The 20,833-nt window shown below is 42.2% G+C and overlaps 1 protein-coding gene across 4 annotated transcripts in view; it reads left to right on the forward strand.

Moving 5' to 3' along the window:
• The window catches only part of LOC137435196 (copine-2-like), a 103,003-nt gene that overhangs the window by 40,871 nt on the left and 41,299 nt on the right, over positions 1–20,833 (forward strand). For all 4 annotated transcript variants that reach the window (XM_068128768.2, XM_078784557.1, XM_078784558.1 and 1 more), the window contains 7 exons: positions 4,600–4,782; positions 6,214–6,393; positions 10,384–10,458; positions 17,290–17,361; positions 18,084–18,167; positions 18,688–18,777; positions 19,095–19,193. In XM_068128768.2, the coding sequence (XP_067984869.2) occupies positions 4,603–4,782; positions 6,214–6,393; positions 10,384–10,458; positions 17,290–17,361; positions 18,084–18,167; positions 18,688–18,777; positions 19,095–19,193 (780 nt within the window). In that variant the 5' untranslated portion in view covers positions 4,600–4,602. The remainder of the gene's footprint in view (positions 1–4,599; positions 4,783–6,213; positions 6,394–10,383; positions 10,459–17,289; positions 17,362–18,083; positions 18,168–18,687; positions 18,778–19,094; positions 19,194–20,833) is intronic.

Below are 20,833 nucleotides of genomic sequence, written 5' to 3' on the forward strand. Positions count from 1 at the left end.
GTGCGCTGAGTGGGTTCATCAAAAATGTAGTGGTCTGAGAGGGTCATTAACCAGTGTGGCAGCTACATTCAAATGTAAGGTGTGCACAGAGGGAGCTGCAGATGGAGGAAATGTTGAGTTGGATCTTGGAGACACCCTGCAGCTGGAAGGAGTGAAAACATTTTGCTACCTCGGAGACATGCTGAATGGAGAAGGTGGATCAGACTCGGCAACGGTTGCTCGAGTGAGATGTGCATGGAAGAAGTTTCGGGAACTGAGTGGCGTGCTGATGAGGAGGGGGGTGTCGTTGAAGCTGAAGGGAAAGGTGTATGCTGCATGTGCGAGAAGTGTTATGATTTATAGGAGCGAGACATGTCTAATGAACGTAGAGCAGCAACAAAGGCTGGAAAGGGTGGAAATGCGAATGGTTCGGTGGATGTGCGGAGTATCGTTGAGAGAGAGGAAGACAAATGATGAATTGCGAAAGATGATGGGAATAGAGCCTGTGATTGATGCTGTGAAGAGGAACATGTTGAGATGGTTTGGTCATGTGTTGAGGAAGGATGAAAGTGACTGGTTGAGAAGAGTGATGGAAATGAATGTAGAAGGAAGTAGAGGACGGGGAAGACCGAGAAGGATTTGGCTAAAGATGGTGGAAGAAGAAATGCGGTCAAGGGGGTTAACAAGGGGAGATGCAGAAAATAGGGCAAAATGGAGAAGATTGTCATGGGGACCGCAAGGCTAACCCCCGCTCTAGCAGGGAAAATGGCCTTAAAATGCCTGTTGTTGTGTGTGTTGTTAGCAAAGACACACAGTTGTCCAAAATTAGCAAGGACACGTAACCTTGAACAGTTTCGCTGTGTGTTTTTGCTTGAATTAAACGAGTCAAGTTAAACTCGAAGCTTTACAAATTCACATTACACTTCCGAATGTGGATTTGATAAATGCTGTGTCAACGTTAAGAAATTCATTTGATTTAATCAGACGATTGCCGTTACTCATGTATTTGAAAAATACAATGGCAGATAATTCTTTCATTTTTGCCATTTCTTTAATCTATGTGAACAGATTCACTTTTAAAGGGGAAACTTGAATTTGAGAAAATGAAAATTATTCAGCATCTATAATAATAAAAGGGTGTGTGTGTGTGTGTGTGTGTGTGTGTGTGTGTGTGTGTGTGTGTGTGTGTGTGTGTGTGTGTGTGTGTGTGTGTGTGTGTGTGTGTGTGTGTGTGTGGACGTGGTCAATAAGCATAAAATATTATTATCTTTGATAACCCCCCCTCCTCAGCCTCACCTCTCTCTCTTTTTCTCTCCTCTCGACCCCCTCTCTCTCTCCCCCTCCTTCTCTGTCTCTCACTCCTCTATCCTCCCCCCCCCCCCCACCCACTCCCATGGCTTCCTCCTCCCCCTCCCTTCCCCATCCTTCCCTCCCGCTTTCCTACCATCCCCCTCTTTCCTTCTCTCTCCCCTCTCTCCCTTCCCCCTCTTTTCCTATTCCCGTTACAAGGGAATCTGTGTTGCCCGGCAACGCCGGGTACTTTTGCTAGTAATGCATTTTCTGCACCAATTAACAGCAAAACATCTGCACCATTGAACAGCACCATCGAGCTGAGGTTCAAAGTTGAGCTTGTACATAAATCCCAGACAGGACAAAGACATTTGTAGACGTCAGTATACTGCATTTTGATGGTAATTAGAAGGACATTGGTAGACAATTGGCAAATGCATTGTAGTATATGGGATTTGAACCTCTACTCTTAGCATCATGAGCCACTGGTGTTCAGATGAGAATTCTAAACAGGCCGATCTGTTGTTTCACTCGTTATTGTCCCCCGTCGCACCGCGGAGCGAAAGGGGGACTATGGTTTTGCCGTCCGTCCGTCCGTCCGTGCGTGCGTGCGTAAGCGAAGGACCGAATTCTAATTTGGTGTGTGGGTGCAACCCACGTCAAAATCCAAGATGGCCGCCGCCATGTATGTCTGATGCCATGTATGTCTGAACCTTGTGAGCGGAATATCTTGAAAAATAAGCGAAGTACCAACTTCTAACCTTGTGTGTGGGTGTATCTAGGCATAAGGGAGAAAGCTATTGAAAATTGGGTCGCCACGTCAAAATCCAAGATGGCCGCCTTGCGTCTTCCACTTTGTCAACTCACATCACTTCACCGACGGGGGACCTAGGCGTAACGCTTGTTTTAGTGGAGACAGCCATGTCTTGAATTCACACAGCATGAATATGCTTTGCCTAGCAAATAAAGTAACCCATAAAGTTGACACATGGTTGCCTCCATTCACCAAGTTGTTTTAGTTCACACTCGCATGTTGGCACTGTGCCGACAAATGCACCACTTACAGCTTCACACCGGGGCTGAGACCGGCCGTAGTCCATCTTCACAGCACTGTTACTCTGTTAATGCACTTGAAACAACAACCGATCGACTTCAACCCATTAGCAGTGATGTTCCTTGAGAATATATCTTGCGTGCACTTACACAGATAATTGGTTAATTTTGACACCAAATGTATAATGTCTACTTCGCAGCGTTGTCTTAGTAGTGGGGCCACGGAGCTTTGATGCAGCTCCTTTTTGTGCCAGCACAGATAAATTGTGGGCTGTCAAGTGAAGACGAAGAATGAGTTGCATTTCCTACTGAGTGATGCATTAAACATGCAGTACAAGGAAGCAAAGTGAAAAATAAGAAAGAAAAGCTTTTGATCAGAGATGATGATTCTTTTTTCTTTTTCTTTTTTAAATTCGAGTATCGATTACGCCTGCCGCTTAAAGGAAGTAAAATGTTGAATCTACAGTGTGGAAGGCAGAGGATTCTGTGATTGTTTCGAAATACTGTAGTAGGTGAAGGGGGATCGGGGAGGGAAGATGGGGAGGGGTAGTTTTGCATGGTCCCAACAATACATTGCCAGTGCAAAACGATAGACATAGTGTTTAAACATGAGCACTAAATTTATCCCAATGCTGTATAAATGTTTTATTTAACCTTATGAACTTGGTTAAAAGAAAATGTGACCTTAATTTGCAATTTAACGCTTAGATGCCGGCGTCAAAAATCCTACATAAATGCAGCCATTGGGCCTCGGAGGCCCAACGGATGTGTTCGTGTGATGTTCTTTTTCTTTTTCTTTTAATAGATTTTTTTTCTTTCATATCCTTTTTCAATCCAAGTCGATGATCATGGATGTGTATTTGCTCAGAAAATGCGAATCATTGATCCTATTATTTGTAAGAATCCCATACAAGTAATGAATAATTATTTTTTTTGCCAAAAAAAACAACAATTTTTGGCTGGGGGGGGGGGGGGGGGGGGAGGGGAGTTTTCAACTTTTTTTTCTCTAAAACGTTGAGGCTCATGGAGGAGTATTTGCTCAAAAAATATGATTCACTGATCCTTTTATTTAGAATGTATATGTCCACAACATTGTCAAAAATCCTACACCTTCTGAGGTCGGCTAATTGAGTACCAGTTCACTGGTAATTCCCTGCTTGTCGTAAAAGGCGACAAAAAGGGTTGGCGGCAGGAAGGGCATCCGGCCGTAAAACATTGCTTCAAAAAGGGGACCAAAAAAACAACAACAACCATGGTCCCCGAAAAAGGCCAACCCCCGCTTTGCGGGGAAAAATGGCCTCTAAAGGTGGTTTTTTTTTGTTTGTTTTTTAATGCAGTCCTGGGATGCCCAGGCATTTTAGTTACTTATCATGATTATGATTATGTGTAATGTGTAATGGGTAATGTGTTATGAGTAATGTCTAATGTGTTATGGGTAATGTGTAATGTGTTATGAATGAAGGTTTTACCTCGAATCTGAATGAAATGTATTTATGCCATCGAATTATTTATATCCAAGTTATAGGAGCATACAAGAAGGCTCATGCAAAGAAAATAATTATATAACATGGTTATAGCACAAGAAAAATTATGAGGCGCCTTCAATGCCCCAGGCCTGCATTAGTGTTATGAATGAAGAATGAAGCTTTTCCCACGAACCTGAATGAAAATTTTCATATTTTTGTCCCTGAATATTTGTAACCAAGGTATCGGAGCATATAATGAGGCTCATATCAAGAAAATAATGATATAACATAGTAGTAGTAGTACAACAACATTTATGCCTGGTCTCGAAGGCCCTGGCCTGCATTTGTGTTATGAGTGAAGAATGAAGATTTTGCCAGTAACCTGAATGAAATTTTCATATTTTTGTCACTGAATTATTTGTAACCAAGTTATAGGAGCATACAATGAAGCTCATATCAAGAAAATGATGATATAACATTGTAGTATAACAACATTTATTTGGGGCCTCAAAGGGCCCAGGCCTGCATTCGTGTAGGATTTTCATGTTATAAGTGAAGAATGAAGATTTTCCCACAAGCCTGAATGAAATATATATATTTTTTATGTCACTGAATTTTGTGTAACAATATGAAAGTCGGTGAAAATGAGGCTCATTCCAAAAAAAAATTGTACAACATAGTTTTTGCAACAAAAAAAACCTTGTGGGCCTCCGAGGCCCAATCACTGCATCCAAGGGTTAAAAACTTAAATGCACATCTTATAAAACACTTAGTTTGATACTGTTTGTAATTTTATGTGATTGTCACACAGATAATGGCTGGTGCCGCAATTGGGCAAACGAGTCCGATGTCTGCGACAATGCCTGGTGTGGGAATGTGCATCAGTCGGGTGCAGATCACCATCTCTTGCAAGAATCTTCTTGATAAGGACGTGATGAGCTTATCTGACCCTTTCTGCGTACTCTCGACAGAAACCTGTGGGAGGTGGATGGAGGTAGTTACCCCACTTATCCTCAAATATTTTGACTTTGTTTTGGTGATTGCTAACAAATAACCCATCCTTGTGGATGGGTTAATTCCTCCATTTACTATTTACTCCCAGATACCACCCATTGTACGAAAATACCAAATACCACTGATGGGAATACTAAGAGAGGGGTGAGGGAAAGAGAGGGGGGGTGGAGAGAAAGAGGAGGGGGTGAGGAGGAGTGAGGTAGGGGTAGGGGGAAGGGTGGTAGGGAGGAGGAGGGGTGGTTAGTGCGATGCCTCAGATATTGAGTGGAATTTTTTTAAGTATTGAAAGAGTAAATAAATTAAAATATTGTGACAATTTTCCAATTCTCTCTTGAACTCGTAGTTCACTTGTCCTGTTGCTTTACTCATTCTAATTCTTGCTTTATGTGAATCATTCTTTTAATTCAAACTTTCATTTAATTTATTTTGCCTTCCTAACTCCGGATGATTTCCCCACTGAGAGCCCAGCTGCAGCTGCAGAAGCCGTCAAGGCGATCCTATTGGTTAATTATTTTCATTGCACTCAATTAAGTTTCACCTTTGGCACATTCCTTAATCCTTTCTTCATTCATTATAATTGTACAAACAGTAGAAAAAGTTAAGTTTAATACTTTGTGGAAATTTCGCATTTTCTTCTGTAAATATGGAAAAGGAGGGATCATTGTCTTGCTTGCTTATAACAACATAACGTAAATAAACATTTATTAACGCATTTTATTGCATTTTATAAACATTTATTATTTATTTATTAATGTAATAAACATTTATTTATTAACATTTATTTAACAATAAACATTTATATTTATTTATTAACATTTTTATTTATTTATTAACGTATTTATTAATGTAAATACAGCATGTAAATATGCTTATAGTTATAAGAATCGTTAATATCTTTAAATTTTCATATTTCCCTCCAGATTTTGATACTTAATTAGTCCACATGCTCCGATTCTAAAATCCAAAGACAGATTTCGAATATATACTTTAATTAATCTGTGAGAATACATTGTGGTTCCATGGAAAGGCATTTCTAAGTAGGCCAAAACAAAATTGCGGCTTAAGACCCCTGCGAGGGGAAAGCGGGCTGACTAAGGATAAGCCTTTTTTTTTTTTTTTTATGATGAGCATTCCGTTAATTATCTTCAAAAGGGGTGTTTAAATTTACCCAACAATGCAGTTTTCATTCATGCACTCCCTTTGGGTTCCCTTAGTATACATGCAATTTTTGTAGTGCAGGCATACGAATGTGGATGTGTATGTATGTGTGTGTGTATACATACATATATATATATTATATATATATACATACATACATACATACACCCACACACACAATATGATTTTCAAAAATGTTTTCGCTTTGTGTTGTTTAAGCTAAATGCTATTTTCTGTCTTATTCGTTTTCCAGGTAGGTCGGACGGAGACTATAAAGGATGACCTAAATCCACACTTTTCTCGAAACATTATGATGGACTACCACTTTGAGGAAGTGCAGAAGATTATGTTCTCTGTTTATGATGAGGATGCTTCTTCACATGACCTTTCCAAGCATGATTTCCTGGGGTCATTGACTACCACCTTAGGACAGGTAAGTTTGTTTCCAAATCTCGTCTCTCCAATTGAGGCAGTATATGCAGCCAAGCTGTACTCCACTAACTTTATAAGGAGTGCTGACACTCACCTGGCGTATCAATAAAAATACTAACAAGAAAGAGCAATCAAAGATTGCAGACCCTCACCAGGACATGTTTGTGTGGTGTATTTTGTATGGTGTTTGTTTCGTCTTGTTTCGGATAAGGTTTTTTTTTCTATCCAAGATGGGTGCCAAACCACGTGACCTATGCCATCACCATTTTCACACTATATGCAGCAATGGTATGAGATGATTTTGTAAAACTTCGCATTGATTAGGGTAAGCACTTTTAGAGAAATGATTTTTAAAATATTTTCCTTAAATCCAATATGGCTGCCAAACCATGCGACCAATGATGGTTTTTTTTTCCAACATTATATTCCCATGGGTAGTTCAATAAATGGTTAAAATTTTGCTTCAATCCATTCAGTGCTGTCAGAGAGGACCAATAATGTCATTTATGCATTTTTTGCATAAAATCCAATATGGCTGCCAGACCGTGTGACCTATGACTTAATCGTTTTCAAACTTTATTCCCCAAGCTAGTAGAGCGTGTCTGTGGAGTTTTGCATCTATTAAGCCGTTCTGGAAAAGAAGATTTTTGAAGGTTTTCATTTTCGATTCAATATGGCTATTGAACCACGTGACCGATGACATCATCAATTTAATTCTCGCATACAATTTTTGTGTACATCCACACACAATAAATTTCAAACTGATCGGATCAAGCATTCTACCTGTCTAATTATGATGTCATAATGATGGCATGGATGACATAATCATTAATATATGTTGTTCCCCCTTGGGGTGTACTTGACAATGAGCCATGTTTAAATTTTTCCATGGAGCGGTTTCAAAGAAAGAGGTGCAAAGTTTTTCAGTTTTTCCAAGATGGTGCCCATACCACGTGACCTATGACATCATAAATATTAAAAATCGACAGGAGGAGGTGCTCCTATGGTGAAAATTTCATGTCAATCGGACCAACTGTTGGAGAGAAAAACATACTCACATTTTGTGCAGACAAACAAACAAACAAATGGATCCAAATGTAATACTCTCTCCTCAGGCGAGGGTAATTCAAATTCTTCAATTAATCCTTGAATGTATTTAAATAACTTGTTGTAATTTCATTATCTTGCTGGTTTGGATTAACAATTATTGTGTCATGTTACTTTGTATTTAGGATTTTCCCCTATTCACCATCTGACAACAGCGGCCTCGAACACATTGAAAACTGGTGGCTTGTCCAAAAATTCCGATAAAAATTTCCCTTAGGTTCTTGCTGAAAAAGTCATAAACTGTCAGTGAGGACAAGTGAAAGGGAGTCTCAATTTTTAAACTGAAGGGTCAGAATTAAAGGAATAGAAACGTGTTGATGTGAGTGTGAAATACTGCTAATAATATTTTGGATTTGACTTGGTACCAAAGGAGAATTGCAAATTATCATCACAAGTGTCATGACTGTTGGTACAGGATGCTGAGAGGCAACTAAACTAATGCTGGATTGCCGTAATACCGACCTTTGAATCCCACCGATTAGGCCTGGCTTACCTTCAAAGGAAACCGGCTCACAGATAGATCGGTGGTCTCTATCTTCTACCGTCTCCTTTCTGGTCTTGCACCCTCTAGTATCCAGTTTTTCCTTCCTGAGAATTCTGTATGCATCTTGTCCACCACGTGCATCCTCCCCATGTCCTCATTTTCCCCCACTTCCCTTATTCCTCCAAGTCTCCCCTCTATTTGCTTCCTTAACTCTGCTCTTCGTGTATTTTCTCCCTCTTTCTGCTGTTCCTTTTGTTCTGTGATGTTCTGATCTGTTTGTTCTATGTTTGAGCTCCTTCAAGAGCCTCGACTTTGTATGGGGAAAAAAAAAAAAAAAACACTTCACTTCTGTTTCCAGCTCTGGAAATGGAAAAAAGTTACAGTGGTCCCCTCAGGATACTTGTCACCAATTTGCCATAAACCCCAAGAGCTTTGTTTCATCAAAAAGTCTCTTCTGTTTGTCGGAAGAACATAATGTGTTTTTTTTTCTTTCTTCAAACAGGCATATGTCCAAACAGTATAAAAAGTTAAGTTTAATACTTTGGAAATTTCACATTTTCTTGTGAAAATATGGGGAAGGAGGGCTGTGGCATTGCTTGCTTAAAGTAAATACAGTACATAAATACACATAGTTATAAGAATTGTTAATATCTTTGAAATTTTCAGATTTCACTCCAGATTTCGACACTTAATTAGTCCACATACTCTGATTCTCAAATCCGAAGACAGATTTCAATTATATACTTTAATTAGTCTGTGAGAATACATTGTGGTTCCAAGGCGAGGCATTTTTAAGCAGGCCAAAACAAAATGGCGGCTCGACCCCTGCATTGGGAAAGCGGGCTGACCAAGGATAAGCCTTTTTTGTTTTTTTTTATGATGAGCACTCCGTTAATTATCTTCAAAAGGAGTGTTTAAATTTACCCAACAATGCAGTTTGCATTCATGCACTCCCTTTGGGTTCCCTTAGTGTACAGGCAATTTACGGACCGCTAGTTTTCAAAACTTTGGAGTTATGGAGGAGACACACACACACACACACACACACACTGACATTTATATGGACCTTTATATGTACATTTCATTGGCAGTTTTGCAATGTGTCAGATCCTTGACCTGATTTTAGAATAATTTAGAACATCGTTTTTTAAATATTTTTTATTTTACAGCATCTCAGTCTAATAGTGGTGCTAAACACACTAATCACACATACACTTGCAGATAAATGCACGAGACAACACCAAATGCAGTCACTGAGCTGTAGGGAAGTAACTTCACTTCCTTGAGCACTCTGGGTACCATTAACTCCATCTTTTATAACAACCTTATTACCAGACTCGTTAGTGTATGGTCAGAGCAGCCTCTCTGTGTCTGGGAGGCTGGTGGTTCAAACTTCAAACCCCGGCCGAGTCATACCAAATACCTTAAAATGTTACGTGCTGCTTTCTTGCTTCACGTTCAGCATTTAAAAGGATAATAGCATGGATAACCCCATAGGTTGGCATCCATGGGGAGAAGGGAAATCCTCTTTAGGAAATACCTGCCTGAGTGGGTTAAGAAAGAAGATGCTGTTATTGTGGAGTCACTGGAATCCAGAGTGCCCAGGTAAGTGACGGCACTTCCCCCCCAAGCTCATATACCACTGTATGCTTTTGGGCCTGACAACTGAAATATTACGAGGTACCCAAAAAATTGTGTGATATTTTGTTGAATTACGATTGTACATTTATTTTTTATTGAAAAGGTTGAATGTTTTTATTAATTTTCTGCAACAGTCAAAAACACTCAGATTCACTGTGGAAGGTGATATTGCAATTATTCAAAAAAAAAAAAATTCAGTAACATATTATATACAATACTCCTTCGATATTGGCGGCAATTCTCAAATGCAGTTGAGATGCAAACCTCAAATGCAAACCAGCAAGTCCCTCATCTGTCTGGCCAGCCATTTTAAAATAAGAATAGAAAACAGGTTATTTATATTTGTATTTGAAAATATCTGAACGACAATCAACAAGCATAATGCTGTTCCAACAAATGTTATCAAAGACTGAAATGAGAGAGCGAAAGAGCGGGAGAAAAATAAATAAATAAAAGCACTTGAATTACGCCCAGAAATTGTCGTTAGAGGTTGGATTGGCTGGAATAGTCTGAGAACTCAGAGATCAACTAAACAGCCATGTGGAAAGAATAACTCTTTTAAGATTAATTACCGATTGATTAAAATAATTGATGCATAAAAATGTTAAAATTAACTTTATCTGGCCATGTAACTTTATTTTGAACGAATATTTTCCTTATTTAAATTGACTCGTCTATAAAGATAAATTCATGTCAGGAGGATGATCAAACTACTATGCCATGTATTCATGAGGTGTTTTGTTGGCTTTTTATCTCTAGGTGGTTTCTAATCAGATGATGACCAAGCCATTGATGAAGACAAACGGGAAGCCAGCAGGCCGAGGAACCATCACGGTAATGTGCAGCCAACTTCCCCAGCTTTGCATTATGCAGATGCCCAAAGTTTTCCCGCTTCACACAATCATATCCACACACTCGCTCCTAAGCTGTCTATCCTGGGTTTGAGTCCTGACCCAGCTATAAACTGTCATCCCGGTGTTTCACAGACTGGGTGATTCATCAATGTGTGTGCCATCCATCGGATGGACGTTAACCTGGGCATCCCCTCTGCTAGTATTTGTGGATTTTTGAAATCCCATGGTGTCATTAACATAGAGTAGCTGAGTTATCGTTGCCAACACGGCAAAATTTTAAATGCCTGCCCTTACCTGAGTCGAATGTCTTTCCTGGCCAGCCAGTTCGTGAAAGACTTGAGCCAAGCTTCCTCTGGCGAACCCCTCAAGAATGTAGGAATAATTGTGACCGTGAAAAGAAGAATTTTAACACACTGTCCTCTGTATGGTGCGCATGTGCCCACATATACACATGACTCCCCCTACCCACCCTCCTGACCACTGATTTATGGAGTGGGTGTGTCTAGTTGTCCCCCGTCGCACTGCGGAGCGAAAGGGGGACTATGGTTTTCCCCTCAGTCCGTGTGTGCGGGCGAGCGTGCGTGCGTGCGTAAGCGAAGGACCGAATTCTAATTTGGTGTGCGGGTGCAACCCTCGTCAAAATCCAAGATGGCCGCCGCCACGTATGTCTAAACCTTGTGAGCGGAATATCTTGAAAAATAAGCGAAGTACCAACTTCTAATCTGGTGTGTGGGTGTATCTATATATATAAAACACAGTTTGTGTGTGTGTGTGTGTGTGTGTGTGTGTGTGTGTGTGTGTGTGTGTGTGTGTGTGTGTGTGTGTGTGTGTGTGTGTGTGTTTGTGTGTGTGTAATGTTACCGATAGACTCCTAAACGGAGAGGCTCACGTACTTGATATTTGGCACAGACATGGCCATTGAGCCTGGGACGAACATGGCCGACCTAAAAATTGATTTCATAATATTTTTTTTACCATATTTTTACCTCAGCGCGAAATATTATGACTGGAATCTGACCGGTAGCAGAGCAGCGCGCTGATTCGCTCAGAGCGATCACGTGATGTTCGTTGCCGCCATTAACTTCGCACGTATTTCAGAGCGAAAAGCAATTGCGTTTTTGCCGGGTACTTCTGCATGATTAGCATTTAGCATGATTTAGCATAGATAGTAGCATGTTTCACGTAGATTTTTTTTCAGCGAGCAGAAGTACCCGGCATTGTATGAACTAGGGCATGCCCGTACTATATCTATATCTAAAATTATATCCCCCCCCCCTCTATTTACATGAAATGGTTTGGTCCAAAGCGAACGGCTTGCGAGTACGGTGACAATCCCCCCCCTCTATTTACATGAAATGGTTTGGTCCAAAGCGAACGGCTTGCGAGTACGGTGACAATCCCCCCCCTCTATTTACATGAAATGGTTTGGTCCAAAGCGAACGGCTTGCGGAGTTTGGTAAAGAAATCGCCATCGCGTGCACAAACGCGCAGGAAAGCGAATGAATCGCAAATTAGTTTTAATTAGTTTTAAAACATAGTTTAACGGCAACATAGTTTTCCAACGTGAAATAAATGAATACGCTCTCAAATGTGCCGTCCGAGGCAGAGTCTGTTCGCCACGTTCGGCACACGTGATAGCTCGCTGCTCTCTGATTGGTTGAATCGTTTTTTGGACATAGCTCGGTAACTACTTCTCCGATTAATATGAAACCTTGAAAAGGCACATCCTCGGGTCCCCAGCAATATACCTGGCAAGTTTAAAGTATATCGGACCCGTGGTTGTCGAGAAACAGCGGTCACAGACATACAAACATACAAACATACAAACATACAAACATACAAACATACAAACATACACACAGAGATTACTGGAATTATAGATAGACTAGGGCATGCCCGTACTATATATATATCTAAAAGTATATCCCGCCCCCCTCTATTTACATGCAATGGTTTGGTCCAAAGCTAACGGCTTGCGAGTACGGTGACAATCCCCCCCCTCTATTTACATGAAATGGTTTGGTCCAAAGCTAACGGCTAGCGGAGTTTGGTAAAGAAATCGCCATAGCGTGCACAAATGCGCAGGAAAGTGAAAGAATCGCAAATTAGTTTTAATTAGTTTTAAAACATAGTTTAACGCCAACATAGCGGCAACATAGTTTGCCAACGTGAAATAAATGAATACGCTCTCAAATGTGCCAAAAAAAAAAAAAAAACGCTACCCGTACGCTCTACCCCGCCCGTACGCCCGTAAACAAAAAAAACAACGCTCTTCGCTTCCACCCTTCGCTCTGACTGAATTGGGAGAAATAATGCGCATAAGAAATCGAGAAATTATTATTTTCTCCGGAAGAAATCGAATTACGTACCGTAATGGCGCACGCGCTGGGCTCAGCATCAGCTCGCTCTCACATCGGCCACGCCTACGCAATAACGCGTTCTGTGATTGGATGCCGGAAGTGCAGTCCTCACTGTCCGGAAGGTCGCAAATCGCAGTTACGATGAATCGCAAATTAGTTTTAATTAGTTTTAAAACATAGTTTAACGGCAACATAGTTTGCCGACGGGAAATAAATGAATACGCTCTCAAATGTGCCATCCGAGGCAGAGTGTGTTCGCCACGTTCGGCACACGCGATAGCTCGCTGCTCTCTGATTGGTTGAATCGTTTTTTGGACATAGCTCGGTAAGTAATTGTCCGGTTAATATGAAACCTTGAAAAGGCACATCCTCGGGTCCCCAGCAATATACCTGGCAAGTTTCAAGTATATCGGACCGGTAGTTGTCGAGAAACAGCAGTCACAGACAAACAAACAAACAAACAAACATACACACAGAGATTAGTGGAATTATAGATAGACTAGGGCATGCCCGTACTATATATATATCTAAAAGTATATCCCCCCCCCCCTCTATTTACATGCAATGGTTTGGTCCAAAGCTAACGGCTTGCGAGTACGGTGACAATCCCCCCCCTCTATTTACATGAAATGGTTTGGTCCAAAGCTAACGGCTAGCGGAGTTTGGTAAAGAAATCGCCATAGCGTGCACAAATGCGCAGGAAAGCGAAAGAATCGCAAATTAGTTTTAATTAGTTTTAAAACATAGTTTAACGCCAACATAGCGGCAACATAGTTTGCCAACGTGAAATAAATGAATACGCTCTCAAATGTGCCAAAAAAAAAAAAAAAACGCTACCCGTACGCTCTACCCCGCCCGTACGCCCGTAAACAAAAAAAACAACGCTCTTCGCTTCCGCCCTTCGCTCTGACTGAATTGGGTGAAATAATGCGCATAAGAAATCGAGAAATTATTATTTTCTCCGGAAGAAATCGAATTACGTACCGTAATGGCGCACGCGCTGGGCTCAGCATCAGCTCGCTCTCACATCGGCCACGCCTACGCAATAACGCGTTCTGTGATTGGATGCCGGAAGTGCAGTCCTCACTGTCCGGAAGGTCGCAAATCGCAGTTACGATGAATCGCAAATTAGTTTTAATTAGTTTTAAAACATAGTTTAACGGCAACATAGTTTGCCGACGGGAAATAAATGAATACGCTCTCAAATGTGCCATCCGAGGCAGAGTGTGTTCGCCACGTTCGGCACACGCGATAGCTCGCTGCTCTCTGATTGGTTGAATCGTTTTTTGGACATAGCTCGGTAAGTAATTGTCCGATTAATATGAAACCTTGAAAAGGCACATCCTCGGGTCCCCAGCAATATACCTGGCAAGTTTCAAGTATATCGGACCGGTAGTTGTCGAGAAACAGCGGTCACAGACAAACAAACAAACAAACATACACACAGAGATTAGTGGAATTATAGATAGACTAGGGCATGCCCGTACTATATATAAGCTAGGACGTGCCCGTACGTGGGTGCCCGTTCCTTGCCAAAAAAAAAAAAAAAAAAAAATTTGTGTAGGGGTGTGTGTGTGTAAACATCCTAGGGCGTGCCCGTACGTGGGTGCAAAAAAACATGCGTGCAAACAACAACAAAAAAAAACTTTGAAACCACGTGGCAGTAACGACCACAGAACCCCCCCCCCCCCCTCTATTTACATGAATGGTTTGGTCCATTCGCAACGACCACAGAATCCCCCCCTCTATTTACATGCAATGGTTTGGTCCAAAGCGAACGGCTTGCAGTGTTTGGTAAAGAAATCGCCATAGCTCGGTAACTACTTCTCCGATTAATATGAAACCTTGAAAAGGCACATCCTCGGGTCCCCAGCAATATACCTGGCAAGTTTAAAGTATATCGGACCGGTAGTTGTCGAGAAACAGCGGTCACAGACAAACATACACACACACATACACACATACAAACACACAGAGATTACTGGAATTATAGATAGATAATAATATATAGATAGTGCCGTGTAGGGCGGAGTGATGGTGATGCCGCTCTGGGAGGGACCGAGCAAGGTCGCTGTGGGCGGGACCGAGCGAGGTCGCTGTGGGCGGGGCCGGGCGAGGTCGCTGTGGGCGGGACCGAGCGAGGCAGCTATGGGCGGGGCCGAGAGAGGTCGCTGTGGGCGGGGCCGAGCGAGGTCTGCGTTAGTGCGTTGCCGTTGCCGTTGCCTGGTATAAAAAGATGGTGCTTGATGCTCTCTGCGTCAAGATACGGACTTGATGTCCGTATCTTTACAACAGACATTCCAATGATGATGATGATAAATGTAATACCACTCAAGGAAGGCCCACAACTCAAGAGAGTGGAAAAAAACAATAAAATGAACAAAAATACGGGGAAGGAGAAGCAACCACTCAGAAGAATGACAGAAAATCATTTCCCTTAAATTTACCGTGTTCACCAACTAGCACGACCAGATACAGGACACCAAAATAATTTCCCTTACACATATCGTGTCCACCAACCAGCAAGACCATACCACTTACCTCTGGATCAAACTGTATTTCAAATATTCAAACGGTTTTTACATGCTGCCGTCTCCTAGCAACCAATGAAATTTTTCAAAAATATTGTAGTACATTTATTTTTTAATAATGTACCATATTTACGGCAGTATATTTATTTACGCCATGAGTAAGGAAGGAAAATTTCCAGCGCGCTGATTCGCTCATTCGCGCTCATTGATGACGATCACGATCACGTGATGACGTGATCACGAATGATGTTCGTGACGCGATCATGTGATGTTCCTTGCCGCCATAAACTCACATCAAGTAGCATAGATTTTAGCATGATTAGCATTTAGCATGATTCAGCATGATTTAGCATGATTTAGCATAGATAGTAGCATGTTTCACATAGATTTTTTTTCAGCGAGGAATATTATACACGGATTCTGACCGGTGGCAGAGCAGCGCGCTGATTCGCTCAGAGTGATCACGTGATGTTCCATCTCCGCCGCCAATTGGTTTCACTTTTCACGGAGTATGAGCGTTCTATATATTTTCAATTCAGTGCGCCGACTCGCTCACGTACTTGATTTGTGGCATAGACATGGCCATTGGGCCTTCACGGTGTAATTTGTGCGAGGCTTTTGTCCGAGTGAGCTTGAGTCGAGAGGGCGAATGTACGGGTTGGGAATGTACGGGTCTCCCTTTCCCCACCCGGCAACGCCGGTACTGGAGGGCGTCACAGGATCGGTGAGTCTCCAAAAATCCGCTTCGTGCTGTTGCGAAGATTCAGGACGATGTCGTCATTGTTGACTGGCCCTCCCCTTCCCCCTCCCCCCTGCGTCCTCCCCTCCCCCTCCCTTCCCCCTCCACCCTACCCCCTCCCTTTTCCCCCTCCCCCCTACCCCTTCCCCTTCCCCCTACCCCTTCCCCTCCCCCTCCCCTCCCCTCCCCCTCCCCCTCCCCCCTCCCCCTCCCCCCGCCCCCTCCCCCCTCCCACCCCTCTCCTCTCCCATCCCTCCCCCTCCCACCCCTCTCCTCTCCCATCCCTCCCCCTCCCCCCCTCTCCTCCCCTCCCCCCCTCTCCTCCCCTCCCCCCAGTTCCCCTCCCCTTCTCTTCCCCCTCCTCTCCCCTCCCCCACCCAGCAATGCCGGGTTCTTCTGCTAGTCTAGGCATAAGGAAGAACGCTATTGAAAATTGGGTCGCCACGTCAAAATCCAAGATGGCCGCCACCATATATATGTCTGAACCTTGTGAGCGAAATATCTTGAAAAATAAGCGAAGTACCAACTTCTAATCTGGTGTGTGGGTGTATCTACGCAAAAGGGAGAACGCTATTGAAAATTGGGTCGCCACGTCAAAATCCAAGATGGCCGCCTTGCGTCTTCCACTTTGTCAACTCACATCACTTCACCGACGGCGGACCTAGGCGTAACGCTTGTTCCATTAAATGATGGAGCTGTTGGTGAAGCTTTTAAGTGAACGAAAGCTTTTAAGTTCAAGTACTTAACGTGGGACATACTGGACTTATAGTGCTCGATCGACCTTGGCAGGACTGGTAGGTATAGCTTTGGTAAGATCTGTAAGGTAAGGGTCTCATGAAAAGGTGAATGTGCTGTCGGTCTTTATTTATTCCTCACTCAACAATCTTCTTCACTGTTACTCCCATCGCCTTACCACTTTACAAGAAAATTAAATAAAAACACTCTGGTAATGTCCACTGTTCTCCTCCCAACTCTCCATCTCCCTCTACCCCAGTGAAGTTAAGTAGATAAATTGACAGATTGAATGAATATGGTGTTGATGCAGTGCAGGCCCCATCGGCCGATCTTCCGCTTCCTCTGTCGAGGTTCCTTGTATATCCTCCTCGTATAGCTATGTACTCTCACTGCTGGTTTTTGTTTTATTGGCGATTTATTTGCTTCTGTGTTCTTATCGCCAATAGGTCACTGCATTTGAGATCTCGGACAACAGGATTGTCACACTTCACATGTCTGGCAGAAAGTTGGACAAGAAGGTGAGATTACAGGCATTTTTCAGGTTTATCACATCAACCACAGCGATTGTTATGAACTGCAAAACTATTGAAAGATTTGATCATGTAATAGGTCAGAGGACTACATGGACACTGGACAGGGTGATTCTTGTTCTTCAGTTATTATGTTTACAGCTTTAAGGCATTGTTAGGTGATGTAGTCTTGACGATTTGTATTTGCGACAACCTGCATTTTGTTTTATTTATTTATTTGTTTGTTTGTTCAACGCCTTGCAGCAGCTTGTTTGAAAAGCAAAAATAATACTAACTTGAAATATTGATGACCCAAAGCAAACACCTGGGCTTGCATTGTTGTTTCGACATCATTAAAGCTAGTTTCCCTTTGGGCTGCAACGTTTCATCTCGAGCTGCAGTTCACCTGTGCCTGCACATGTATGATATTGCATGAGGACCAACTTGTTTTCAGTATATTGATGCATAACAATTTATTTTGATTCCGAATAGCGATTACTACATCCCGATTAAATAAAAAGGTTCCATGATCTGTTCCATGGTCTGTTAGATGAGGTTTTGCTCCTGCCCACACTATCCGCCATGACTGGGTAGTAATGAATAATTTTGTACGCGAGTCATGAGAACGGTTTTGTTGCCGTATGTCACAGGTGTAATGAGTAACAAGTTGGTGTGTTTGGGAATACATTTACTGGTAGGGTTTAATGTTTAATGTTAATTATTCCCTGCAGGATTTTTTTGGAAAGTCTGATCCTTACCTTGAGTTTCTGAAACAGAACAACACTAACAGCTGGGTGTTGATTCACCGCACCGAGGTTGGTGAGTGGTGTGAGTGGTTTGAACATTCTTTGTTGTTCGATGCTGTGGTTTTGTCACAAATGGCATTATCATTATCGATTTTTATCGATAATGGCATTATCGATTATCGACTATGGCATTATCGATTTTTTTTCTTCAAAGCTTTGCACGGTGAATGACTTGTATACGAGCAGTTGTCAGGAATGAAAGAGTAAGTGGTGCTTCTTTTAGAGGAAAACCCGAGATTTGGTATAATTGACATATTATGTATAAAAATGTAAAAAGGTGTTAACTGGCGGGAAAAAGCAAAGATAAGAGGATGGTACAAGGAAGAGAGGAAAGTGTTCGGGGAATTGGAGAGGAAAAGGGTTGTGGGAGATTGAAGGGAATACAACTTGGGAGGGAAGAGCAATGTATGGGAAGTACCTGGATTTTGCATATGTAATGCATAGATGACCCCTTTTACGAGTTTGTTTTGTTGGAAACACATCTTCACAAATAAGGTATGACGAGGCACTGCTTTTTGTTTGCTCTCAGGTTATAAAGAAAACACTGAACCCAACATGGCAGCCTTTCACGGTGTACATGCAGTCACTGTGTGAAGGAGACTTTGAGAAAAAGATCAAGGTATGTTTGCGCATCATCTTTAACACACATCTTTACTGATGGGACCACTGGCAGTGGCCTGGCTTGCTCTCACTGCCTTTTTCAGTTCTCAGTACCATCGTGAAATGCAAATAATTTGCACATTTTGTCTTGGATTTTGTGGACAGTTTATCCACGACTGCACAACATGTCATTGTTATCAATATCTGCTCTCCAAGTGATTATCACCAAACCTGCTGATTGTGTTACTGTTTATATTCCTGCTTATTTATTTAATTATTTGAATTGACTCATTGTGCAGAAACTTCATGACCATTTCTATTCGGTCTTGCTTGCAGGTGATTTGTTACGACTGGAACCGCAATTCCGTCCCAGATCTTATTGGGGAGTTTGAGACGAGTTTCATTGAGCTGGAGGAGGCAAAGGATGGCAGATCAGTGAGTCGTAAATCATTGCAGATGAGTTGGGGGCAAGGGGGATTGGGGTTGTGATGCATCGCAAAAGTGGGGAAAGTGGAATGTTTTGTTTGGAGACTTGGTCTTTACACCCCTGAGTTTCTTACCTGCCAAATATGTTCCTTGTGCAGTGACATTTCTTGGAATCCATCACACTGTGTTGCCCAAGAGAAATGACAAGAAACAAAATTCAAGAAGCAAAACAATGAGACGGATAGTACTTTGCGCATATAACAGAAATAGGATGGGGATAGGAGAGGGGTTGATCAGTAAATAAGATCTATCAACACAAAAGGGATAATATTTGATCACAACAAAAAGTATGTAAATGTCAAGGCTCATGAAAGAGCAGGATGATAAATGGTGGAGGGTGAACATACGAACAAAAGCGTTGGAGGGGAGAGCGGTCCAGGGTCAAACGGCACAACAACAAGTCAAAAATAACTCAAATTGCAAAGCCCGTCCATGTCCGCGTTGTACTCAAACAAAACTTGATGAAAACAAGAGTTAAAAAGAAAATGTTAAATTTATTAATCACTTTCTCCATATTCTCATAATAAAGGTTTGTTGAAAATTTGACAACAAAACCTCAAACGTTATGGCCTGTATGTGTGTACACACACACACACACACACACACACACACACACACACACACACACACACACACCTCGTTCTTTCATTTCCGTTCCTCACAATTCTATCTCTGTTTTATTCACAGACACACACACACACACACACACACACACACACACACACACACACACACACACACACATCTCGTTTTTTTATTTCTGTTCCTCACAATTCTATCCCTCTTTCACACACACACACACACACACACACACACACACACACACACACACACACACACACACACACACACACACACACACAGACACAGACACAGAGACACACACACACACTGAAATCGACTTTAACAAGCGTTATGCCAAGGTCCCCCGTCGGTGAAGTGATGTGAGTTGACAAAGTGGAAGACGCAAGGCGGCCATCTTGGATTTTGACGTGGCGACCCAATTTTCAATAGCGTTCTTCCTTATGCCTAGATACACCCACACACCAGATTAGAAGTTGGTACTTCACTTATTTTTCAAGATATTCCGCTCACAAGGTTCAGACATACATGGCGGCGGCCATCTTGGATTTTTACGTGGCGACCCAATTTTCAATAGCGTTCTTCCTTATGCATAGATACACCCACACACCAGATTAGAAGTTGGTACTTCGATTATTTTTCAAGATATTCCACTCACAAGGTTCAGACATACATGGCGTCAGATATACATGGCGGCGGCCATCTTGGATTTTGACGTGGGTTGCACCCACACACCAAATTAGAATACGGTCCTTCGCTTACGCACGCCCGCAATCCCCGCATGCATGCATGCATGCACGCATGCACGCCCGCACGCATAGACGGACGGACGCACACAAGAGAAAAACCATCGTCCCCCTTTCGCTCAGCGGTGCGACGGGGGACAATAAAAGGCAATGTGTGTGTCCGTGTGTTTTGAATTTCGATTGAAACGATGTTTTCCAGGAACGTATCTACGACGTAAATACCTGAAAGTGCCTGTACATAGATATATGGATGTATATGTG

This window comes from Myxine glutinosa, chromosome 9 (genome assembly GCF_964187855.1).
Source record: "Myxine glutinosa chromosome 9, kmMyxGlut1.1, whole genome shotgun sequence".
Classification (NCBI taxonomy): Eukaryota; Metazoa; Chordata; class Myxini; order Myxiniformes; family Myxinidae; genus Myxine; species Myxine glutinosa.